This window comes from Astatotilapia calliptera, chromosome 20, assembly GCF_964374335.1.
Source record: "Astatotilapia calliptera chromosome 20, fAstCal68.1, whole genome shotgun sequence".
NCBI classification, from domain to species: Eukaryota; Metazoa; Chordata; class Actinopteri; order Cichliformes; family Cichlidae; genus Astatotilapia; species Astatotilapia calliptera.
The window spans coordinates 6838954-6864803 of NC_137441.1; the positions used below are offsets into that span (position 1 = coordinate 6838954).

General features: G+C 39.5%; 3 protein-coding genes across 7 annotated transcripts in view; 1 reads left to right on the forward strand and 2 right to left on the reverse strand.

Annotated features, from left to right (window-relative positions):
* LOC113013209 (uncharacterized) overlaps positions 1 to 6444 on the reverse strand; it is a 52831-nt gene extending 46387 nt beyond the window's left edge. For all 4 annotated transcript variants that reach the window (XR_013904147.1, XM_026153930.2, XM_080295057.1 and 1 more), the window contains exons 1-7: positions 6176 to 6444; positions 5398 to 5514; positions 4192 to 4263; positions 3399 to 3572; positions 3030 to 3187; positions 1625 to 1798; positions 147 to 729 (exon numbers count right to left, since the gene is read on the reverse strand). Coding sequence is in view for 3 of the 4 variants with exons in the window: in XM_026153930.2 (XP_026009715.2) it covers positions 147 to 729; positions 1625 to 1798; positions 3030 to 3187; positions 3399 to 3572; positions 4192 to 4263; positions 5398 to 5514; positions 6176 to 6247 (1350 nt within the window). In the remaining variant the exon portion in view is untranslated. The remainder of the gene's footprint in view (positions 1 to 146; positions 730 to 1624; positions 1799 to 3029; positions 3188 to 3398; positions 3573 to 4191; positions 4264 to 5397; positions 5515 to 6175) is intronic.
* A 4786-nt stretch (positions 6445 to 11230) lies between these two features.
* Positions 11231 to 17853, forward strand: cd40 (CD40 molecule, TNF receptor superfamily member 5). 2 transcript variants are annotated; one of them, XM_026154218.2, is made up of 9 exons: positions 11231 to 11387; positions 11908 to 11989; positions 13091 to 13210; positions 13334 to 13480; positions 13579 to 13672; positions 14947 to 15005; positions 15441 to 15530; positions 15625 to 15650; positions 16720 to 17853. In XM_026154218.2, the coding sequence occupies exons 1-9, from the start codon at positions 11340 to 11342 to the stop codon at positions 16978 to 16980; spliced, it is 927 nt and encodes a 308-aa protein (XP_026010003.1). In that variant the 5' UTR covers positions 11231 to 11339; the 3' UTR covers positions 16981 to 17853. The 2 variants fall into 2 exon arrangements, with proteins under 2 accessions (XP_026010003.1, XP_026010004.1); XM_026154219.2 differs by having other exon boundaries at positions 15628 to 15650.
* A 1294-nt stretch (positions 17854 to 19147) lies between these two features.
* On the reverse strand, positions 19148 to 20609 carry irx7 (iroquois homeobox 7). Its single transcript, XM_026154217.2, has 2 exons — positions 20332 to 20609; positions 19148 to 20146 (listed from the first exon to the last, which is right to left on the reverse strand). Exons 1-2 carry the CDS (start codon positions 20551 to 20553, stop codon positions 19397 to 19399), a joined length of 972 nt encoding a protein of 323 aa, XP_026010002.2. The 5' UTR covers positions 20554 to 20609; the 3' UTR covers positions 19148 to 19396.
* Positions 20610 to 25850: the final 5241 nt, after the last annotated feature.

The window sequence follows — 25850 nt, forward strand, 5'->3', positions numbered from 1 at the left end:
AAACTGACCTTTCTGTTTTTGCCGAAACAATAAAACATGTCATTTAAATATGAAAGACTCACACTAATGGGAGCCTTTGTAAGTGCTATACTTGGCTCTGAAAATATGATAATTCAATGACTTGTAATGAATGGAGACAGTTTTACCTTGTCTGGGCCAATAAGATCCCAGTGGAAAACCTTGGTGCATGCTTTTTTTGAATTTAGGTTGAGGGGTAAAGGTGGAGGAGCTGGGATGCTTCGGGGGGGAGGCCCTGCCTCTTGGGCAGGAGACTCTGGGACTGCAGGAGGGGGCTGAAGGACAGCACGGAGACTGTATGGAGGGGAGGTGGGAGATGTCGGACTGGGAGAGGGCAGTGATGAGACCTGAGGTGGGATTATTTGGGGAGAATTCCTCCTGCGAGGTTTAGGAATAGGCTTTGTGTGATCAGCTGGTGGATGGGTTTGCTGAGCTGATAAATTATCTCCATCACTCAGGGGTGGATCTACATTTTTATTATCAGCTGGAGGATAAGTGATGCTGCCAGCACCGAATTCACCACTGGACTCGAGATCTGTATCGTTGTCCTCTGTGTCTTCGGTTATGCTCACTTGTCGAAAGGACTTTTGTTCCATGAACATCTTGGACTTCCTTTTCCACTCTGAACACAGTTTGTCAATAGCTTTGACCCATGCATCCCGTTCCTGTTGCACAGTCCCCAGGGCAACTGTTTCATCTGGCACCTTGAACCTGCAATAAATAAGCAAAACCTAACTAGCATTTCTTATTTAGATGACAAAAGTGTGGTAATTAACAGTCCCAGACTCCATCCATCCATCCATTCGCTTCCGCTTATCCTTTTCAGGGTCGCGGGGGGCGCTGGAGCCTATCCCAGCTGTCATAGGGCGAGAGGCGGGGTACACCCTAGACAGGTCGCCAGTCTGTCGCAGGGCCAACACACAGGGACAGACAACCATTCGCACTCACATTCATTCGCACATTCACACCTAGTGACAATTTGGATTATCCAATTAACCTATCCCCACAAGCTGCATGTCTTTGGACGGTGGGAGGAAGCCGGAGTACCCGGAGAGAACCCACGCAAACACGGGGAGAACATGCAAACTCCAGAAAAACCCCGGCCTGATGTGGGAATTGAACTCAGGACCTTCTTGCTGTGCGGCAACAGTGCTAACCACCATGCCACCGTGCTGCCTTCTGCCAGTCCCAGACTCCTTTTATGATATTATCACTCAAACTGTTACAGTAAAAATGAACACATTACACAAATAGACTTTTGATCGAGAATACCCACTAATTTCCCTCGGGATGAATAAAGTATTCTGATTCTGATTGTGCAAGGCAGATAATTAATTATCTAAGCGCTTTACAATTCCATTATTCATTCACTCTCACATACTGGTGGAGGCAGCTACAGTTGTAACCACAGCTGCTCTGGGGCAGACTGACAGAAGTGAGGCTGCCATATCGTGCCATCGGGATCGAACCGGCAACCTTCCGGTTACAGATGCGCTTCCCAACCCCCAGCGCCACAGTCGCCCCACAAACAAATACAGCTGGTGTGACAGAGTTCATTAGCTGCTTGCTTTTGTTATATTTCCACATCTTAATAAAACTCACTCACTGGTACTCATTTTTGTGGGTGATTAGACTGAAAGTGTCAGAGTCGTTACATTTCTGCACTCTGGTGTCACCGTCTGACAGGTGAATCACAGTGGAAACAGGCACCGAGAGTGTCATCTCCCCATCCCTCAACGGGACCAGCGTTAGTTGTCCTGGATGGAGCCGGGCCTCGTATCTGGAATAAAATGGAGGAGTCATGTTTAGTGTAAGCTTTAGATATATCATAATGTATGCAATTTACCGGTGTCTACTGTTTTGGAAGAAATAGAAATGTAAAAAATATAAAACAGCAGCTAGAAATATAAAATACTGGATGTATTCTAAGATAAGCTCATCTGCCTACTACTTCACTGCTAATACCTTCTAGTAATGGGTCAAGTATGAAGAAACATAGAGGAGGAGCCAGTTGTAGGCTCAAATCCAGGAAAGGTTCAGTTAGAGGAACTTTTCTAACTGAAGATAACAGATAAGAGGCTTTCGAGAAAAGAAGCGAGTTAATGTAACACCTGGCTCAAAGATTGTATCAATTTTCCATCAGCAATCAAAATGAAAGCATTTTTCAGGAATGTACTTAAAACTGCTCTCTGGTAATGAATATGTTCTCCTTATTCCTAGATTAATTGAATGCGCTGACTCTGGCACAAAAGGATTCGTTTTTCATTCCTCTGCTGTAGGGCAGAGGAAGGCAATTGCAAATATGATTTTGATTAAACTTTATTTACATATGCAGTGATCCAACGTTCTTGGGCAATGGGGAATGGAGGATTGTGGACTAGAATTGGTTGGATAAACATTTCGGGGTTCAGAAATACTGTAATCATTTTGTATGACTGTAAAACTGAAATAAAACTCAAGTAAACTTAAGAAACTCAAAACTATCCTAGAATTAGCTTGTAGCATGAGCTACAAGGATTCAAAGTTTATTAAAAGGGATCAATTATGCAGTACATTGATTTTATTCCATAAAATAAAGTGGTGGGGCGTGGCCTGTGGTGCCGCTGTAGGGGAGGCGGACGCACCTGAGCGGCATCTGCAATCACGCCTCGCCACACATATACAGTTATGTCCATAACTTTGACAATGACACATAGTGTACTTATACAAAGTCCCCCTCTTTTGAAGGCTCAAAGGTACTTGTCCAAACTCACATAATTAGGATTATGTGAGTTTGATGAGGATTTTTTAAATACTTGAATGAAAATTCTTTGGAGTCAATTGGAGCCCATGAACATCGTTAAACGCTGGGTTTCCACTTGAGATGCTTCAGGCACCATCAACTGAGGCTTCTACACTAGTAGCCGTCAAATATTACTGACAAATAACTTCTCATGACTAACAAAACTGTCAAAACTGTCCTGTGGCTGTTTTGTGAGAGCAATGCTTCAATAATAAGCGGACATACATACTTCATCCATTTAAATGATGCCAAGCCTCCTCTGTGCAGCAACAACATCCCTTCTCGAATGCTCTGTGGTGCCTGAGATTGCTCTTGGGATTCTGCATTTTCTTCTCCATGATCATTGTATATGTTATTATAAATTATCTTATTGACAAGCTCCATCATCTGCTCGAAAGAGAGAATCACGAGAATGAAAAGAGTCACTGTGAAACCATCAATGAATGATATGAAATGGTATAAAAGTAAAAGCAAGGCTGTTTTGCATTTATTTTTATAGCTTAAGTGTTTGCAATCAAGAGTCTAAATTCAAAGAGCAATAATCACATCTCAGTAAATCTCAGCAGAAATTGCCTCGGTGAAACAATCTTATTGTCACCTTATGTTTATCCTCCAGCGACGTGGCCTCCAATTCATAATCATGATGTCCTTTAAAGGAAATAGAGTACCTGGAACCCTCTCCATCATCACAACTCTTGACAATAGAGAAGGGAAGTTGCCGCTTAACGATTCCTTTCTCTATGCTGCACACCATTTTGGTCCTGAAATCAATCTGGATGTTCACAATGTGAGTGATTAAATGAGCATGTCTGAAGTGTGCACTGTGTGGCATTAAAACATTTATTACTGCCTCGCTTTGGTGATTAATCTGCTTTCAGTAATGTACCATCGTGATGTAAAAAATCTAATTTGGTCATTACATTAGATTACACAAATCAACAAGTACAATTCCCATCAGCCCAGCCTGACTTTATCTTTAGTGCTAGTTAGCAATGCTAACATTTTTGTGTGTGAAAGAGAGAATCTGGAACTTGCAGAATCCTCGGCCTCTACATTTATATGGATTGCCTGTTAAATTTTTTACTACTGCACTCTGCCAGAGGAGCTTTGCATGTTTCAAAGAGTAAAATAATCCTTCTTCATCTTGTACCTGTACCTTCTTCAGCCCCTGTTCTCCTTAAGCCCCCCCTTAAAGATTCCTTCTCTGGTGCCTCGCAACAACAGGTGGGTGGAGTACAGCCAGAGCACGCAGCTGACCATGTTAAGGGTTGCTCTGTCACCTCAGAGAGCTAAGAGCAGCCTGAAGCCTGAGGTCATGGTCTACATTCCTGTTTCATTTGTTATGCAATTGGATGCCTACAGCGAGTTTTTTGCTTTTGTTTTGAACTCACCTGTAAAACCCGTTTCTGCCACCTGTAGCGGCCATGCTTGTAAACGCTAAAGTTGTACTGAGATTCTAGTTCCTGCAAAAACAACCAATAAACAACATTACATATATGAATACTTAGAGGGAAATCACCACTTAAGGACAATGTAGAACCACTAGATTACACTATACTGGATTACACAAGGACACTGCATTATTGTTTCTTCCTAAACCCTTGGACTACCTTCCACAAAATTGTGTTTGAACTGATCCAGCAGGCTTTGCAGCTTATTAGCAAAACAACGTTTATAAATAGCAGAAGAAGATGCAGTACTATATTTTTTAAAGTCAGGTTAACTCCAGCATCAGACTTTTAAAGCCATCTGCAAAGTTTCTGGTGGTATATCTACATATAAATTACATTCCTTTACCTGTGTCTGTCGCATGTTGGTTATTTGCAGGGACATGTCGACTATAACAGTTTAGTTAGTTAGTTAGATCAGTAGCTTAAGGGCTGGTGTTTATAATTTGATTCTTACATGGAATATTGTTCGTTCTGTTGTCCACTCATACGGTATTATCCAGGAAGAAGAGACATTAGAGGGTGAATTAGACATTAGACAGTCCATTTTGGGTTTGCTTTTAAACCATATCTGGCTGTCTTGAATGGATCGTTTACTTCTTGTAATATTTGTGAGAATTTAAGCTTTATCTGTGCTATTAAAAAAACCACTTATGAAATTATACACTTAATATAAACGGAGCAACAACCTGGAAAGTTTACTTTAAATTCCCAACTGACTGTCATTTTTCTTTAGCTTTAACTACGACACACTCCACTTAATCCCCCACTCATCTGGAACTGTTTAGTTTTGAGCACATGAAATAAAACTACACATCTACGTAGAATGTGTATTTAAACACTTTCAGGGAAAACTGAAAACCTGCAGGTTTCACTCTCCATCTCGTCACATACTGGTGGTCTGGACACATGGGGAACCCCAGATCCTGTTTACGGTATCTTGTGTTGTGTTATGCTACTGCATTATGGTCAAAGCTTGTTTCACATGACTCATAATACAAAACAATGCAAATTCTATCCACAAGATCCCTTTTTTTTCTTCTTTCTTTTTAATTTTTTGAGTTTTCAACATTGAAACCACACCCATGTCACACTCAAACTGAAGTCACCATGAAAATCGTGTACCTGCTTAGGAAAAATGAGGGTTACCTTGTCATCTGTCATCTTCTGTTCTCTGTCCATCCTTGCCTGCTGCAGAGCGTCATCGATTGATAACTGTCCACTCTTCACCTTGTTCAGGATGTCTAGTTGCATCTCATTGCTCAACTGAAAACATAAAAATGTAAATAGATGAAGACTTTATCTTTGTCTGGTTGATTTTCTTTCCTTTTTCACCCACATTTCAAAGGTCATCCCAATCTCAAAACAAGCATTCTGTGTGTGATTTATTTCTTCATATTTTAAAAAAGTGACAATATTGAAAAACCACAGAAAAATAAATTATTTAATATCACAGCAAAGAGCTGTCACGCTCTCACCATAAGCACTATCCACAGGTGCACTGCTTAAGTTTTCCTTTAGATTTTCATAAAGATGGCACTGATTTCTCAGCATCGCAGTATGAGCAATGCCAACATCTGTCTGTCTAACCACACTGATAAGCCATTGTGTTGTAACATTATCAGAAACCATTTAAAAGGTCTATTCCAGGAACATACTTTCACACTTCTGAGTAATGTCTGCTCCTATCTTTGGGAAATTTCTATCAAAAAGGAAGTCAAGTAAAATTGAGGAAGTAAAATGCTAAAGAGACACTGGTGTGCTAAAACAGAGAATTGTCTGCTCTTGCTGTGGACCTGCACATGTGACGTTAGTGAAAGCAAGGCAGCTATTCTGTAGAATCACTATTACAGTAAAGCTGTTGTTATTTAATGACTCATCTGCAGAAAGAGCTTGGCACTTCCTTAATTCATAAGCTGATTCTTACCTGTGGCATGCCCCCAGTGTACTTCTCCATCCTGGGTGGGTTGTCTTTTCTCTTTGATCCTAAAGTTGGCATCCTAGCTGGTTTAGATTATCTACAAAATGCTACACAGTTTCTCACTTCAGCAAGACGTTTCTCCTTTACTGCAAATATAGATTCACAGTATTGTGTCTTGTTTTGTTTGTCATGCAGCCTAAACAGAGGTATACTTGACGACTGCGGGAAAAAAAGAAATGTGCTATGATTTGTAGGATTCCTTCTACCACCGCCCACTTTCAACGCAGGCTAAATTTGTTCCTGCTTAGGTTGTTTAGCCACACCTACAGCAGCCAGCGCAAAGACTTTATCTCCAAATAGCATACATTTCCAGGCAGGTTACATGTCTTAACTGGCAGGACGTGGTTTTACCTCTTCTGTTGTTTTTTCTATCCATTGGAGAGTGCGAGGGAACCCATAATTTTGAGTGTTCATATGAAATGCAATAAAAGTACTAAAAATGTATCTCCTTTTTTCAAAGAAAGAATTACTTTGTTTGAATTATTATAGCATAGGTTTGAAAATATGTATTCATTAATTTAAAAGTTAAAATATTATGAGATGTACAGGATTTAAAACTTTACAGTTCCAAATCACACAGTGCAAAGACTGTAAACATCTGGTTGGGATTCATAGTGTGAGGTGTTTTTCCTGCATAGGTTTGTACACATGTCTTTATGTACACATGTTCATTGAGTACATGATTATTGCATACATTATACTGTAGTTTTAAAAGCTAACTTTGAGTACTGTTTATTTGCTGTGTACATCAATTTTATGTCATTTTGTACCATTTTCTTTTTGTAGTTCCTTTTCATAGAAGATTGCATCTGAGAAGTTCCTTTTTTTATTGTTTTAATCTTCATAAATCTATTGCTATGCTTTTTTGGTGTCGTTTTTTTCATCCATTGTTCATCCAGTTTCCTCCTTTTATCCAGTTCAGGGTCACAGGGAGGGGACTGGAGTCGGTCTCAGCTATCACAGGGTGAAAGGCAGGTGCACTTGTCATGGCCCTGGCCATAATGTGTCTTGGTGGCTGTTTCTTGTTCTGTGTCTTTAAGTCTCTGCAGGTCCCTGATTGGATTAGCTGATGGCTGCTAATTGGTCCCCTATTCATGTGGTTGCTTTCAAAATCCCTCAACAGCAGTTGTCCCAGGGCAGCAACTAACAGCAGCAGCAGACTTGACCCTGGCCTCAAAACTCTGTGATATTTGTGATTCTCGTGACCTATCGAGCTTGTATATAGTGTGTAAATCAGCCTTCTCTTGTAAATAGTCACTGAAGCCGAAGGGGTGAGCTGCCTTGTTGTTTTCTGTATTGTTTCCTCCTGTTTATTCAGTTAGGGAGTTAGGTGTGGCATTTGTCTTTTGTTTGTTCTTTTCATCACGTAGGGTTTAGGTAGCACCTCCTTTACTGATTAAGCTGGTTTTGTTTGTTATGTTGGCCTTTGTTCACCCCAGAGTCACGCTTCAGTTTAAACAATAAACCACTGTTCACTAAGAAATCGTTTCTCCTCTGTGTGTTTTGGGGACCAGGGCGGGGTCAATCTTTTCAACTCTTATGTTACGTTCCTGTACCCCTAGACTGGGGCGTAACAGCACCCTGGAGAGGTCACCAATCTGTCACAGGATAAACATACAGAGGTAGACAGCTATCTCACATTCATACCCAGAGACCATAAGCCTAACTTCATGCATGCACCTTTTTTTCTGACCATGAAATGATCAGAAACAATGTAATAAAGTTATTGTATTGTATGTATTGTGTACAAATTACTTATCTGAGAGCTAGTGTACAATAGAGTTATTTTACTGCATATTTACTTTTTTTAATTGATAGCTGAAAGTATACTCACACTAAAACAAACTAAGTAATGAAGTTCATCTCATCGACTTTATCTACAACAAAGTTTTATGAAGAAAATCCATTATAGTCAGTTTAGGAGAGGAAAAAAGCTTCAAAACAGATAAATGGATAAATGGCAAAATAGATAAGACAGTATCTAGACCTTCATCACTTCACCAGTGAAATAGGCTATTTAGAATACAGAACATGATCAGTTTGCGCAAGTACAGGGATTTTTTCTAGGCACACAAATCCCCGTGCATTTAAATAGGAAAAAAGGGGGCAACGCCTTCAAGTTATAGTATCTTAAAGTATAATTCATGAGAAGTACTTTTTTGCTATGGATAGATATTCTGTGATTAGTAAATCTGAAATCTGTAAAACGAGTTAGCTAAATGGGGTAAAAAAAAAAAAAAGAAGAAGAAAAAAAAAGTACCTTTCAAAAAATTCCAGATTTAGTTTTGTTAATGTTAATCTGTTCATATTCCTCAGAAATTTACAGGACAGTGGTGACATTTTTAAAATGGGAACAAAGCAGGACACTGAAAGGGAATCTGTACTGGAATTTCCTAAAACCGCAGTGCTGTGAGACGTGGTGACGTCACAATGATTTTTGGCTGCTTACGGTACCTGTACCGTAATTGCAAGAGTATAGCGCAACAGAATGTAACACCTGCTGCTGTTTCATTCGATTTGGCGAAGAAGCAGCTCGCGTTGGTCATAGATATTTTAAAAACGTTACATATAAATATTTTACATCTATATATAAGAGAAAAGCAGCCTTTTAAGACAAACAATGTTCAACAGCAGCTGCATTGGGGAAAGCCCGCTCACGAAACTCTTATAGGGAAATCCCTGGTGGTGGTGTGGTGGGTTTAAGAAACTATCACAGAGTAGGTGTGGTCAAAAACGAACAAAACAACAAAAGTCATTGTACTTTCCACTTTTGTTAGATAAATATAAAGTGCTTAAAGTCCATTAATAATCATTATTATTTCCTTACAATAATAATCTCATCATTTCAAAATACTGCATGACTACTATGAGTAAAACAGTACCATACATGTGGCTTATATGTATATATAACATAACACATGCATCATATGTATAACATATAAAGAGTGTTTGAGCTTCAACGTGCCGATTATTAATATTCAGAATGTGATAGAAGTCTGTTTTTGTATTCACCTGGAGTGGAAAGTGTCCTGGAAATCACCGAAAATCTGAGGTGCTCATCTGAAAGTACTGTTATTACGTTGTGTGAAACAGTTGTAAGGACATTGCACATGCCAACATCAGGACAGGAAGTCATATATGAGACATCAATACTTTTTTTTTTAATTATTGCATTTTTGAAAGATTTATAGAATACAGATCTTTCAATAAAAATGTACATGTTTTTTTTCCACTTTGTGCTACCTAAAATAAAGCTTTAATAAAGACTGGTGGAGTGGTGTTCCTATAACAACCTGGACCTTAACATCTCAAAAAAAGAAAGAAAAAAAAGATGGTAATTCACTTCAAAATATCAAGGTGTGTCTGCTATCTGTAAACATGGTGGGCAAATTGAGAGATTTAAGTGCAACATGTTTCTCGCATCACACCTCTGATATCACCTCATCAAAAAAACATCTCCCATTAGGTAAAAAAAAAGGCCGAGCAGAAACTCTTCTTCCTGGGAATTCTCAAACAGGACCACCTCCCTGCAACAACTGATAATTAGTAGCCATCATCACAGTGGTTGTAGAGCAGAAACCTGGAATGATCTGCAGAGGGTAGTAAAAGCAGACGAGTGTGTCATCTACCACTTCTGATTGACCAAACCTTGGCACCGCACTGAGAGCCAGGGCAGGAATGCAACCCACCCTAAATGCTGGAAGATTCAAAGCTATAAAATGCAGACCAAAACAAACTAAAAGCAACTGCTTTAACCCAAAATGTATCACCCCCTGCAAATGACTCAGTGATTGCAATATGACTGAGCTTGACTGGTGCATCATTTGTCTATTAGCACTGATTTTAAGGAGAGTTATACACAGGTAATACACAAATGAAAAGGTAATGGTAACACCTGTACGTCTGTGAATAGATCCCAGCCACATGAATCCTAGACATGAGTTTTTGGGGGTTGTACAGATCCTGTTACAAATGGCTGTACATACACAGAAAAGCTGATGCCAAAAACAGCCAGCTGCTGCATAATAGAACAGTACTTTCTGCCTAATGAGCCTCAAGAATAAGAAACAGTACTTCTAACAGTTAGGCTGTAAAAAAGAAATCAAAAACTGGAAATAAAGTTGCAGCCACTTTGTTGTAATTTAAAAGGGAAATTTGTTACAGTCTATATATGATATATAGACAGGCAAAGGTAAAGACCCTACAGAGAAACCCCCAACAATTAGATGATCCCTTTTAACAGGAAAAACATCATTTTAACAGGGAAAAAAAATCCCCCCAAAACAAAACCAAATCTGGCTCAAGCAGGGACTGCCATGTGCTGCAACGGGTGAAGGGAAAGACAGAGAGAACAGATGCAAAGTGTGGGAGAGAGAAGACAAAATTCAAAGCAGTATTGGTATATAAATACATAACTGGAGAAGAAATGCTCAGAAGTCACATGGCAATCTGAGTCTAAAGCAGCATCACCAAAAATCCAAATATCATAAAATGCACTGCTGTTCTTGGTGGGGATTAGCACACAGCTGTGAACAATGTTTAAATGCCAGAAGTAGCAAGCTTTTAACACAATAAAGATTGCTACAAACCTCTACATGCAAAGATGGGTGACTTTCCAATACACTGTGCTTTTTAATTTCTTTCCGTTATTTCTAAGGGGTTTGGTGAGGCGTGATCTTCAAATGGGTGCTATGATTTCACTGGGTCGGACCTACTTTTACTTTCAGAACTGCCTTAGTTCGTCCTCAGACATACTTAATACTACTACTGGAGTAAAGCAGCAGAGTAGCTCTTCTTACTCCATCAGAAAAAGACCCACTCTTTATTTGTGCAAACAATGTGCCAGTCAAGCGTGCTTCCTGTTGTGTGAAACAACGCTTTGTCGCAGAGGAATTCTATTTAAAGAGGATTTAGTACTACTTCTGGGTATTTTAGAAAATAGCTGAAGAGGAGTACAAGCTTCACGTGCTTTTACAGGAAACGGTCAAGGAAAAGCACCGCGCGTAGCTCCTCCCACACCGTATAAACAGAACACGTCGCCTAAATAAGTTCACAGACAGACTGTGAACACTTACAGAGGTGTGCGCTGTTGTACTCGACGCTATTCAAAATGGATTTTAAGTTTATAGCGCTGCTTATACTGATCGGGTCTTTCATGGTGAGTAAACCGATTAATGCTATGTTTTTGTTTTTACAGGGATCGGTTTTGACCTGCGACAACTTAAAGTAGCACGATTTCAGATTATTTCTTCTTAACGTGTTATTATACGCTATAATGTGTGCTAATTATCGTATCCATCTGTTACTTTACTGTGTTATATTATTGTCAAAATCCTGCTTTTCCCCTGTAAAGTCAAAACCTAATGCTACAGTTACGTTTCATGAGGTGCTTTCACTTTCGATTTCCCGGCAGTGGAGGGTTTGGACAAAGACGTGACCTTGTGTGAATCCCGATTTGCAAATATTTGTTAGTAACGTTACGAACAGCGGTGCACCTGGCTGCGTGCATTTAAAGCAGTTAACAGTTGGCTGAATCTTTGGGGCTTTCCACCACGCCCCTCGCAGTCTACCCTGAGGAAGTGAATCTAACATTATCAACATAGAGAAACTCAACCGATACTCGAGATCACACAAGGGCTAACTACCTCTTATTTAAATGTAATGCTTTTCTTTTGCAGGGAATGACTGTTGCTCAGGCCAGCTGTGACCCAGAAACACAGTATGAAAAGGACGGTCAGTGCTGTCTCATGTGTAAGCCAGGTACGAAAACACTTTTCCTATGAAGGAAATTAAAATAAAACATCTGCTTTCTTGTTATTTATAACATATTGTCACCAAATTGAACTTGACAGATACATAAACAACAAATACAAGATTAAGAGCCATATCGAAGGCATAACTGCACTAATAGCATCCAATCTTTCTTTTTTCAAGTAATAAACATTTAAAGTAGCATGTATAAGAAAAAACCTAGCAGCAGGAAGCATGTGGTCGACAACTGTCTTTTTCAGACAGCATGATCACTGTTACTAAAGCTTTGCTTTTGCTTTCATTTTGGCTGCTTTTACACAAGCATTTCAGCTCTGAAAATGTTCCTCAGGACCTGTGTGTCAAAAGGCTAACATGCACATCAAACATTTCAAAAGATATACATATTATAGCCAAATGTGCATTTCCAACAAGCTAGTTGTTGCCTTTAGTCATGCCTCACTCATGGTCTGTACTAGCAGCACCCTCACCTAAAACAAACTGAATATTTGCACCAAGTGAGAATTCATCTTTCCTGTCTTGTGCTATGTGTCCGTATAAAAAGAAGGCGAAACTGAAACAGTTGATTTCTTACACTGGAGGCAGACATTTTGACAAAAGACCCTTTCATTCATTTTTTGAGGAGAATTACTTTAGGTTGAGATTTCCAAATGACAGTAATTACTCTTCTTTAATTTATTATCAGTGTGAGTGTCTTCCAGCTTTATGGACTTTTGGTGGAACACAAAAGACATTTTAAGATGACAGCAGAGACACTGAGAAGTTGCGATCCTGCTATTTTAACATCTCAGAATAGAGTAGCTTATAGAAAAAACAACCTAGTAATTGCTACTGGGAAAAGGGGCCCTCGTAATCCCAAAAACAATGTGAAGCATGTAAACAAACCAAATATAACGTGTTGATTAAAAGGTGTTAGGGTTTGTTAGAACCAGATAAGCCAACCATCACCTAGTTGACTTGACTTTGTCATATTTCCCTAAAAGGTCCATTGATTACCTAAACTCAGAAATCCCAATTTACTAATTACTCAGGATAAATAAAATACTTGCAAATAATATACTTGATTCTAACTCTGCATATCTTGTTTTGCAGGGACTAGCATGTCTACAGAAGATTGTAAGAATCCTCAATGTCAACCTTGTCTGGATAATCACTACCAGGATAAATACACAACGAAAAACAAGTGTCTGCAGCAGCCTTACTGTGATAGAAGTAAGAAATTGTGACAAATTACCTCAAACTGTTCCGATATAGTGTGTCTGTGTATACTGGGACAGAGAGAGGCTTCTCTTTAATGTTGCTCACCTTACAGCGTAAACCTTTTTTGTCATTTAGATAAAAACTTTGAGGCTCAAGTCCCAAAAAGCAAGACAGAGCGATCCATCTGCAAGTGTAAAGTGGGATTCCACTGCTCCAGTGAAGAATGTATTACCTGTGTGGAACACACAGTCTGTCAACCAGGATATAGAGCTAAAGTCATAGGTACCAACATCCTCGTGACTGAACATTTGTTTAATTCGTTTTAAGTTTTTTATTATGCGAATGAGTCTCATTTTTTGAAAATGATTTTTGATATTCAGGCAACAACTCACAGGACACAGAGTGTGAACAATGTCCAGACGGGACATTTAACAATAATGCGTCGTGGTATGCTCAGTGCCGCAAATGGACAGAGTAAGTACACATTTACATTAACATGTGAACTTAGAGATGATCTTTATTTAAAAAAAACTTGGAAAAGGGCCTTTGTTCACCTTTTGAATTTAGTTATGTGTTTCAAGAATATTTTTCCTTCTTCCTGTGACTATGCCAAGAAATAGTCCCGCAGAATATCCACCATAGGTCAAGGTCAAGTTTATTTATATAGCACATTTCCAAACAGTCAATGCTGCACAAAGTGCTTAACAATGTAGAATACCACTAAAACAAATAAAATGCAAATCAATAACGATGCAGTAAAATATAGAAAAAACAAACAAGTAGATGAGATAAGTCAATAAAAACAACTAAGGCCGTTAAAACCAAAATGTTTAGGTCAAAGTGTGTTAAAAGCCAGACCATGAAAAATGTGTCTTTAGTAACGATTGTGTTTGTGCTGATCTAATATTAAGAGTCAGACTATTCCACAGAGAAGGCTGTCGCCACGAGACTGAGTTTAGTCCGTGGAATAGTTACGGTTAGTTTCGACCTGGACCTCACGGTTCTTTCTGGAGCATAAATAGGAGCTCAGACAGAAAAGAAGGGGCTCGGCCGTTAAGTGACTTAAAAAAAAAAAGTAAGAGTTTAAATTGGATCCTGTATGGAACAGGGAACCAGGCTAAATCTGGGGTTATATGCTCCTTCCGCAAAGTTACTGTACTAACAACAATTTTGTACAGGAATTTCTTCTCAAAAACAGGGATCAAGTGGTTGTTTCAGTTCTTCTGAAGAGCCGTGCCATAGATTATATTTTTCCTGACAATGATAGAAAATGCTGCTTGTAATTGACACCCAGAGACCATTGTTTATTCACTATTGATGTAGGAAGACCTTGTAGAGCTGTGTTTGTCTAAATCTGTCAACATGAAAAAATAAAGCGAATCTGAGGCATTGTATTGACTTGCTTCTTAAGTTTGTGTAACTTTAGCAGTGATATATTAAAGGTGTGAGTCTGACTGAAAAGGAGATTCTGTAAATGAAGAAAAGGGTGTTTCTAGCTGATGGGATTTTTTTACTGTGTTTCATGACACAACCGGTTGGTTAAACCAAAATATGACCTCTGGCGTACTTACCTTTCATTGGGCCCAAATACAGTAACTTACATAAGCTTTAATCTTTGTGTAGGGGCAACAAAATCAAATGAAAATAGTGGTATTCAAAGTGGAAATACAAACCAATAACGAATTATTGAAAAACAAATGCAACACTGAGGCAGGAATTCTGCTCTAATACTGTGAAATTCATTGCAGATGTGAAAAGGGATATCAAGTTGAAGAAAAGGGAACGCACACCACCGACAACACATGTGGTAAGTTGTATGTAGGAAGATGAATTGCAAAGGTTTCTCACCTTTCTCGCTGCTGCCGTGTGCAGCTGTGTGGTTGGATGCGGTGCATTGTTCAAAACGAAACTATGTCAACTGTGAGAAGGTTTGTCTCATAAATCTTAGTTGGTCTGTGGTTTTCAGTGTGGCTTTGTCAGCTTTCACTTACTATGTATCGACGTGTAGACTCCACAGTCTCCTAATTTACTGCTAATGTTAGAATTACAACTGAATTAATGATTTATTTTCAGTTTTCCACAACGCTTCTGAATTTATGCTTCCTCTGTTTAATGTGACTACGTGTTTGACATGAAAGTCTCTTTTGTTTTACATTTTGTCTGCACAAATACCCATGTTCTAGACAGTATCAGAGAACTCGATGTATGTTTAACTGTGTTTTTATTTCTTTTTCTCTTCCAGCAGGGACACAGCGGGGTCACATAATCGTCATCTCTATTTTATCTGCAGTTTTTATGGTCACTGTTGTAATCCTGGTTTTAGTATATCGAGGTAAGCTGTGCTCTAAAGCTCTAAACAAATAAATAATAATAATCTTCCTATGTACTTATATTCTGTGTTTCTTCTTTTTTATGAATCGGTAAAGCAGGATGCATAAAACAAAGGACAAAGGTAAATATGACTTTTTTAAATGTATTTATTTGTTGTTACATAGATGCTTTTTAATGACAGTAAAAAGATACCCATATATATATATATATATATATATATATATATATATATATATATATATATATATACACACATGTAAATTTTGTATTGTTCGATACATATGCGTACCGAACCGAAAGCACTGTATCGAACAGTTCAATATTGTGTGTGTGTGTGTGTGTGTGTGTGTGTGTGTGTGTGTGTGTGTGTGTGTGTTTGTATATATTTGAAATGATGGAATTTAGAATCAATTAGTGTCTTTTGACCAGGTAATCAATTTCTAAAACTATTTCAGATATGTTACTTTAGCACTCCAGTGTACATCTGTAAACTAAAGATGATATCTTAGATTCTGAAAGATTAGCTTAGTTTAGCATAAAGCCTAGAAACAGCTAGGCTTTATGCTAAGCTAAGCAACAGCTAATGAATCCAGTCATAAGAGGTGCACCTACAAGGATCTGTTAAAAATTTAATAATTTCATACTTTAAAGAATTAAACTATAAATATTTGTTTGGGGTTTTTTTAGGCTTTTCACAATGTAAGACTGCTTGTTGCTAATCTTTAATGCTGACCAGAAAAATATAACAGCAATCAACACGTTTTTTTTTTTGTTTTTTTTATGTACACACGTGAAAGCGATATGTGGATTTTAACTTTGAGCAAGAAAGAAATGAAACAGTTGCACAAAATGAAAGCCTGTTCTTTTAAATGAGTGCTGAGGTTTGTCCTCAAGTTTAATCAGCTTGGGTCATTTTGTGCGGTCCCTTTTAATAGGTTTGCAGTGGATTTATATACACATCCTGCTGATTGTGTGACATGTCTGTATTTCTGATGTACCTTAAATCCTGTTTCACACCTTTAGACACTGTTTCAGAGAAATGCACTGCATAATTCAACACAGGAACTATAGCATAAAGTTGTACATGCTTTGCTGTGAGAGGAAAAAATGTGCAAAGCACCAGAACTGTTGACTTGATCAAAATGATTTTATCGTTATTATAATGTTTGTTATTTCTTTAACTCTGACAGAACTATTATGAACCACAGATGTGTGAAGAAGACATAACAGCCCATAAAGAAACAACGTATAATAATCAAATGACACCAGAGGAAAATGAGGATGAACTAAGCCATGAGCTCTCCTCAGAAGGATTCACAGATAAAGGGAACCAGGTGATGCAAGAGAGAGGCAAAGAAGAAATCGTGTCTCGTCAGGAGTCTCAGCTGGAGTCTCAGTTTGAGTCTCAAGAAGATAGTCAGTCAATGGATCAATTTTACAAGCAAGTTTAAAAAAACGACACAGATTGTCCAAAGTGCTGCACAAAGTTAAAAAATAATTACCTGATCTGAATAAGAATCAATGAATTAGTCTCCTTACTAATTCATTTTGAATGTTTACATGAAGTTACAATCATTTCATTTGCACTAAATTGTAAAAACCTAAACACACACACACACTATATATACGTGGTGTAGACGTTATCATCCGGCAAACAAAACGTCCCTGGTTTGTTTCCAGCTAGGAAGGACATGCGATTTAAAACTCCACCAAATGAAGCGCCCAGTGCGACCCCTAGTGGCAAGTGAACAGCCGAAAGTAGCTAGCTATAAGTCTAAATGTTAACAATAAAATGTAAAGTAAGATGTATTATAAAGTGTAAAGAGAGTGTGTGATTTACCTGCATTAGTTTTGAGGTTGGTTGCAATTTTTAAGTTATGAATTGTTTATTTTTTGTTTTGTTTTTGTTTGTGTGCGTGTGTGTGTGTGTGTGTGTGGGGTGGGGGGGGTCCAAGACAGTATTGACAGGTGTCCTGCTCCTATGGACATGTCACATGGACCACTAGCTACTGTTACCGTGTACATTTTGTTTGTTTGTTTTTTAATTTGAAAACATGCAACATGTGGAAATAACAATCCGTGGGGTTGTTTATGTAAGCACAATCCCACTCCCATCAAGATCAAAACAACAGCGAAGACCACCCCACAGTGGACACCACCATGCTGAGCATGCTTACATCCTACAGTTAGCTTGTATATGATGTTGTGATCTCATTTGTTCTGTACAGATGCTTTGTTAGTATTTGCATGTACTAGAATTGTGCCGTTTAGCATGAAAATGGCATATTGTTCACCGTTTCTGCATTAAAATTTGTGACATTTAATAAGATGAGTTTGTTCATTGTTTCCTGCTCTTGGTTACCATAGCCTCCCACAATTCCCATAATGCTTTTGTGGGATCCGGAAGTATAATGTTCAGCGGGCTATACCATGCCATTTTGACAACTGGGTAGTATTACGTGTAGCCAAATTAGTTCTTAGTTGTTACTGTTTGTTGCTGAACCGTGGGCTTTCATGGTCTATGTACTCATGGTGACGATGCTGATAAAAATATTAAAACGTGATGTCTTCAACCGAGTTCCGGAGATGAAAGGAGCGTCTTGTTTCCGTTTCCTGCATTGGTTTATGGACGTGGTAGCCTACGTTCTCCTTTGAAAGTGTAAGTCACAATTAATTTAAAAATGTTTGTGCTGTGCCTTTGCAATTAGTCCTAACATGAATTGCGTTTTATCGCTGACAGTTTAAAGAGCCTTAATTGCCTCTTACCTGTGTCTGAGTACATTTGTCCTTTTCACCTCTGCTCTCTTCTCAGTGATGACTTTATGTTAAAACCCTGCAGGTTAGTAGACTAAACTGTGCTGTAATTGCTCTTGATTTCCACAGAGAGGCGCCAGATGATTACTCTACTTTGAAAATTCAGTTTTTAAGTTCAAACGGTAACTTTTTAGTGCGACACTAGAAATATGAGGCAAAAATCTTTTGTAAATATCCAAAGCAGACATACATTTATCGGTATCGAATATTTTAAGGTTCATGACATGATATCAATTTTATTTCGTGTCGCTTGTGTGAGAAATCTGGGAGTCAGGTTGGAGCTAATCTGGCCTCTGTGCGTTACTGTTTATAGGGATTTGCATAGAGAGTTGAGGCCAGAAGACAAGGCATTTCGGACCAGTTCCTCCCAGGAGCTTTTTTCATTATGTGTGGATTAATGGAGGTAGGTCCCTTTTGAATGTACATGGAAACTGGTGTGATTGATACTAAGAACCTCTAGAAGACCCTAAGCCCCGCTGCTGTTAAGTTTTAGGAAATGGAAGTGCCATATTTAGGAAGGGGATAGTTTGTTTTCTTTTAAAAAAATCAAGTTTAATTGAATTAACTTGCAATATTCTATCAAAAAACTTATAGAGAAAGACACAATAGACGTGTTTTTGATGTGTAAATTTTCCCTGAATCTCTTTGAATTCTTAGTCTAATGTCATAGTCTCTAAGTGATAGATTAATGTGGTCCTGTTATCAGACTGTTAATGTGGGCTGTCATCAGTGTGATCGGAAAAGCTCAAAGCTGTATGCAAAGTATATCAAGAAGTAGGGATACAGACCAGTAAAACTGCAGAATTTCGCCATAAGTCGAAGTTTATTTAAGCAAAAAAATATTTCTTCATGATTAGACAAAGGAAACATAATTTACAGTTTGTTGGTGGAAAAATACATCTACATTATTTACAGTAACACAAACATGTTCATTCTTTGGTTTCACGACACATTTTCGTTTCAATGCAAACTTCAGGAAATCCCTGAGGTCTGAAAGTTTAAAGTGCAAAAGCTGTGGGAAAGTGTCCTTTTTATTCGTGCACAAACACCGGCTTAGACGAGTTCGCGAGTGGTATAGCACGAGGGAACGAGCAGTCCGTTTCTTGAAGCCCAGTCTTCCCACAGTTTTCCGGCAGGGTGGTAAAAACTGTCGACAGGTTTCTTCACAGTCTCTGAGGTGGCGGTCTCTGCCAAAGACCAGATTTTGGGTTTTGGACTGGCGATGTTTTCTTTACTTTCCAAAACTGATGGCGTGCGGTCAGAGTCACGCTTTTCTGTCTTCTTGACAAGTCCGAGCTCTTTGTCTTCCTGACGCGGTATCTCCAAACGCGCATCCAAAGGTCCCGCGCTATCCAACGCGCTCTCGACCTGCTCGTCTGTATCTGTGCGCTCTGCTTGAGGCTCTGCCTCGTCATGCTCATCCAAATGACACTTCTGCTCGTCTTCATCGCTCTCCCCTTCTTGCTCCTCATCCTCCTCATCAGATTTGCCCTTTGACGCCCAGCTGACCCTGTTTTCCTTCTTGAGGCGCCTCCTTGCGTTGGCGAACCAGGTAGAGACCTGCGTGAGGCTCATTTTAGTGATGATGGCGAGCATGATTTTTTCCCCCTTTGTGGGATACGGATTCTTCAGGTGTTCGTTCAGCCAGGCCTTGAGCGCACCGGTACTCTCTCGGGTGGCCACCTTGGCCACCCTACTGGGATCATCGGCTGCTCCCGGACGGTATGGAGGGTAGAAAGCCCCGCTGCGAGCCAAGAGAGCGTGATGGTAGGGAGAGGCTGCTTTCAAGTCAAACCCGCTGCTCTGAAAAGTAGAATAAAAGAACGGTAAGAACTAAAGAAGAGATTCGACACTTTTAACTCAGTGTCGCAAGCATCACACCCAGAATTTGTTTGACTTTACGCATCACAAAGATGCAATTTAAAACAAATCCGTTTTAGTTACTCGAGATCAGAGTGAGAGTGTTAATCTCTAAATTATCAACTCACCATGTGTGCAATGTGCCTGTGGTGTGGATAGGGTATAAAGTTATATCCCTGTAGTCCTGAGTATGGTATGGGAATCCCAGCTGCCATCGCAGCCAGATGCTGAGCCTGCTGCTGCTGCTGTACACCCGGTGGACAGCCCAGCACCGGGATCTGATATCCAGTCGGCATAGTGATGTTCCTCTCCAAGAAGAAGTTGCCAAATCCAGTTTGCGATGCGGGCATCTTTTCTGCGTCCAAGCTGTTGAGGTCTGAGTTTGATGCAACCTCCTAGGTCTGTTTATATAGGCTACACCCAGCTGCCAGCGGAGGAGGGCGAGAGGGGAGGGGAGGGGGGAGACGGGGGGTATCCCACTGACAGCCCATTGACTGACAGCTACGTTCAAAAGACCTACAGCTTTCACTGGCAACAAATCCCATCAAAGAAGCCCTCCGCTGTTCCTTTTAGCGTTTTCGAGGAGAGGCTAAATGTGTGCTGCTTATCGCAACGCTGTGATTTCTGGAGAGAACCTACGTTTCAATTCAAATGCGACCCTTTGGAGAGGTGACTAAAGACGCTCGTCTCTACATGACAAGCAAAGATCTGTTATTTATACTTTATTTTACATCAAAGTGTCCAGCAAAGTTTATTTTTGTTCATTCGTCGATGTGACTCGTCATTTTTATTTATATTTTACAGCCTCCAAAAAGGCAAAACTAAAAATAATAATAAAACTAAAAACTAAATAAAATAAAAATATTGTCTGTTTAAGTTGTAATGCTTACCCTCTCAATCCGTAGTTTGCATTATTTTAGTTTTTCTTCCATGTGATATATTTTTATGACAAGTTTAACACTTGTCATGTCTGGCACTAATCAACCGAGAAGGGTTTTTTTGTTTTGTTTTTACCTGAATTCAGTTAACAGTTAACAGCATCCTGCCAGTCTCTTATTGCCGCTTCGGACACTTCACCGCCTTCGGATCTGTCGTTTTGTGAATTGAATTAACCATCTCACCAGCAATAAATTACGCTAATAAGCCAAAAGGAGACGTTTACGCACGAGTAAAAGTGTCACTACGAGAGATTTCTTGAAGGTCTTTCACAAAATAATTAAAAATGAATGAAGAAAACATAAAATATAGTTGTCCGTTAACCTCTCAAGCCCCGGAGCAACGTCTTTTTATTTGTTAATTTACTGACTGAACCATAAGACACTGCCCTTCATGTCGGATGGCATTGTTTTGAGCGCAGGGCAACGTTTCAATGGCTCTAATTAAACGAGGCTAAGTGAAACAGGTGTTGACTAATGTATATGATAATTATAAGATAACAGATGCTAGTGTGTGTGTGTGTGTGTGTGTGTGTGTGTGTGTGTGTGTGTGTGTGTGTGTGTGTGTGTGTGTAAGTAAGGGGGTTGTTAGAGATAAGAGGTGAAGATTACACCTCTTATTCTGCTGTCCTCCTTCATGCCCTTCAAAAGAGTCGAAGTAAAGCTGAGTGTTTGTGTTCAAAGGAGCGCAGCTCTGTTATCTGGCATAAATTTGACTATCTTATTAACAGCATTAGAGGTGTAGTGTTGGTTGTGATAGCAGGAGTGCTTGTATTAAGTGGTAAAAGAAGTGTTGAAACAAGCAGAGCTGACACTTTAGAAAAGATTAAATTCAGTCTTCTCATTTTAAATTGACGACCTTTAATTTTCACCTGCAAGTTGCTATTTTTGTTGTTGTTCTTTGGTTTTCATTTGGCTTCTTGGGTTGTTTTTTTGTTAGTTTTTTTTTTACAGTACTTTCAGTCAGCTTTGATTTTGCTATTTTTGTTTTAATTTGTTTTTTATGATGCATTTCTGTAGCAGCACAATGTTCTTCTAAATCTGAATAACCTCTAGCAATTATCTCACTTTTTGCACTGTCTAGTATTTATTTCCTTTATCTTTCACATTAATCTAGGCTACATATGCAAACATGCTGCATATTTTTACAGATTAAAGAGAAATTTAAAACTTTTTACTCCACTGCACTTATTTGAAAGCTTTCTGTATTTATTCTTGCAGTGTAAAAGACCTACTTGTTTCATCACAGTTGGAAGTTTACAATAAAAACAGAAGATGGACAAAAGCGAATAGCAACGGCATTTCTCTGAGTGTAAATACTATTGTGTATGCTAAATACAGTGTAAGAGATCTTATGAGGGTTTCTGCTGCTGAGTATGCTGATACTACGAGCCAGAAAAAAATAAGTGCATTGCAACTTTTGGTAGTTCTCAAGCAATAAGTAAGAGAAAAGTGATGCAGGAAAGAAGTTAGTTATTATTAATTTAAAAAACAAAACCTTAATTAAAATGTTTCTGTTCTTTCTCTCTTACTTTTATTATTTTTGGTAAACTCTGTATTATCTTAGAGGTATTTGTAAGATTTTGCTAAACAGGGTAAGTATGTAAACAGAGGTCCAGATGTAAAGAGAGTGGGAACTCTTGGGGGTAGCATTAGAGGGGAAAAAAAAAAACGTAGGAAAGGTGGGGGAGGGAGGGGAATTTATTTGGGTGCGGTCCACATAGCCTAAAGCAAATTTGTACAAGAGTAACAATGGGTTGACTAGGGAGCAAGGAGAAGAAGGCTTATGTCTTCAGTAGTCTACATCTCACAACACAAACAGCTCAGGGCAGCAGCCTTTGTCCCTCCTGAAGAACGTCTTTTCATTCTCTTCCTCTTTTGGCAACTCTGCCACAATACAGGTGTTGGTCCTGCTCTGACAGGTTTGGCTTGCACTGTTTGCTGTTAGGATGTCAGTGATTTACAGGAGAGAAAAGTGACCAAATGGAAGACGATTGTCCTCAGTACCCTGAGAGATAATGCAAGATAGCAGAGAGGATGAACCCATCTTCATCTGTGATAACATCTGAGCCCGTGCTCTGTGCTGAAACAATGCTCTATATCCTCCTGCTATTAACAAATCCTCTGCATATTTCATATTATAGCTCACTAAACACGATGTGAAGTTTAATAAGACCCCTTTATTTTCTTATTTTGGGAGCGTAAAATGCTGAATGACAGTGCAAGTGGTCTAATGATCAGGTCAAGACAATAGGTGTAGGTGTGACCTCAATTACAGGCCATCCCATACCCTCAAGCTGACAAAGGGACTAAACATGCAAGTAGAATAGCTCATATGTGGGTGCGAAGAAGACAACAAAAGCCTAAATAAAAGCTTTAGCAGCTTTAACACCTTTTGCTTGTTAGTTTATTTTTGCTGCACTCGATACGGAAAAAGGAGAAAGTTTACAGAGATTTGTAGAACCAGAAGATGGCAGTTTTGTTTCAAGTTTACCGTGTAAGATATTGAAAGGTATTTGTATAAAAGAGGCAAAATGAAACGACAAAGTTTGCGATTTCTTTTGTATAATTTCACACACGAAAAAAATCCCAGCAAATCCAAGGGTGGATTAAAAAAAAATCTCCGACGGTCAATTGGCAATAATTATTTAATGCTTCCCAGGCAGAACTCCTTAATGGGATTTTCCTGGGGCACCAACACAAATGGAGAGATGTAAGTAAAATGTGAATGTTATCAAGCTCTCCCACCTCTTTGCTATCTGACCCCCTCTTCCCAGACCCCCTTCCATTCTTTGTCCTTTGTCATTGCTCTTATCAGGACCACTCTATCATTCTTTCAAAATAGTAGTGGCGCTGAAACCGCTTGCAAATGTAAGTATGTCTTTGTTTAGGGCCGGGCAGTGGCCCGCCTCCCAGCTCCCTCCTGGGTGTTGTCTGATTGACGGCTCTCCACTGGGTGAGTGACAGGCGGCGTTGGTTAGACAGTGACGGCCAGTGTGACAGCTGGCGCTGCTGCTGGTATCTCCATGCATCGGGCCCCGGTAGGTGGGTGCTGGACCCCCAGGATCCCTCAGCTAGAGGCCTGGCCAGTTTGCCGTGAGCTCAGTCAGATCAGTTCCCCGGTGTGCTTGTTGTTGCAGATCAGCTTGTTAGCTGGCTGCAGACTTTTTCTTCACCACAGCTGAAAATTTCTTCCACACATGTGCAACAGAAAAAAAACAGGACGGTGACATCAAAGTTAGATGAAGGGTGAGAAGATGAGAAATTTACAAACATGCATATTGTTAAAAACAGTCCCTATTTTGCATTTTTATAAGCAGAATAAACAACTGATAAATGGATTCTGACACAATGTAACGGTTAACAAAAAGAGCATTTATTTAGCGGCTTTACTGTATCATGTTAAAATACTTGAGTAAGCACTTTTCTCTGGGTGTGTATCTTAAAGTAGTTTATATACTGATTATGAATGCTAAATACTGGGATTTAAAGTACAATCTTGTCTTTTTACCTTTGTAATTACTAATATTTGTTATCTCACATCATCCTCCAGTTTCCCTGTAGATATGTAGAGTTAAACAATAAGGATGACATCTCAAAGTTATATTATAGGCAGCATCAGTGCAACAGTGGCCAAGATGGACTGCATGCACACAATGTGTTCTCCTTTATTTACTGCGTAACAAAAGTTTCAACAGTATTGTTACCTCAGAGCTATGCAGAAATTCTCTCCAGTTGAGCAAACTGAAGTTCACACATCTATTATTTTCTTTCTATGGTCAAACAGAGAGCAGCTAATGAGGTTATTGGGCATCTGTGACGTGACATCTACATTTTGGCCTATTTGTGAAACAATGGTAACAAGGAAGCCAAAGACATTGGGCTCTGTGTTTTTCAACTCAAAATAACAAAGCCAAGCAGCCGCTGGTGGGAGGCTGCGCTCTCATGGAAATGAGCAACCGAACCAACAATGTAGCGCCTAATCTCTTCAGAGAGAGGAATCAGTTACACAGCAGTATGCACCCCTCAATGCTTTTCATTAGAGTCAGCGTGCTATTGAAACAGTCGCTCCACCCCCTGACTCACACACATACATGCGCAAAAACACAACCCTCGTGTGTAGCCACAGGCCTTACTCATACATGCACCAGATACAAGGTAGCCCCCCGACAACAGGAGGGTTGAAATAAGTGGGGCAGAGGGAGGTATGGGGGTGCGAGGCCTCAAAGCATCGGATTAAAGTTAATGTGCCCTCCCTGGGTTATAATCTCTTCAGAGGGGGACTTTGTTTGAGGGGCTTGAGGGCAGTAAGATAAGTATCTATTACAGAAACTCCCTCTTATCCCCCCCGCAACATCCCCGCTTCAAAAATGAAGCACAAAAACACTTGCCTCTGTTCCCCTCTGTGTTGTCTGATATCCAAGAACCAAAAGCAAGTGCTGCCCTTTTCAGCTAATCAGGTATTAAGGTCTAAAGCCGTATGGCGAGTTAGCAGGGCCCATATTTACTCCATCTGTAGCCCACCAAGTCATGTAAGTTGAAGTAAGATCAAAGGCAGCTTAAAGAAAAACCGGGGTTATTGTATAGAAAGAGAAAACAAAGCAATATTACAAGCCAGGGAAGCCGCGGTGTGAACGGCCAAGTCGATTTCAATGTCGCAAATAAGTAGACGCTCAACAATGTTGATGGAAGAAAATTCAAAGACACGCACC

Excerpts from the sequence above, each read along its gene's own strand:
- cd40 (XM_026154218.2), top strand. The coding sequence starts at position 11,340 with ATGGATTTTAAGTTTATAGCGCTGCTTATACTGATCGGGTCTTTCATG. Across the intron at positions 11,990-13,090 it reads CTGTCTCATGTGTAAGCCAG|GGACTAGCATGTCTACAGAA; the intron begins GTACGAAAACAC and ends CTTGTTTTGCAG. Across the intron at positions 15,531-15,624 it reads CCTGGTTTTAGTATATCGAG|CAGGATGCATAAAACAAAGG; the intron begins GTAAGCTGTGCT and ends GAATCGGTAAAG.
- irx7 (XM_026154217.2), bottom strand. The coding sequence starts at position 20,553 with ATGCCCGCATCGCAAACTGGATTTGGCAACTTCTTCTTGGAGAGGAAC. Across the intron at positions 20,147-20,331 it reads ACAGGCACATTGCACACATG|AGCAGCGGGTTTGACTTGAA; the intron begins GTGAGTTGATAA and ends TCTACTTTTCAG.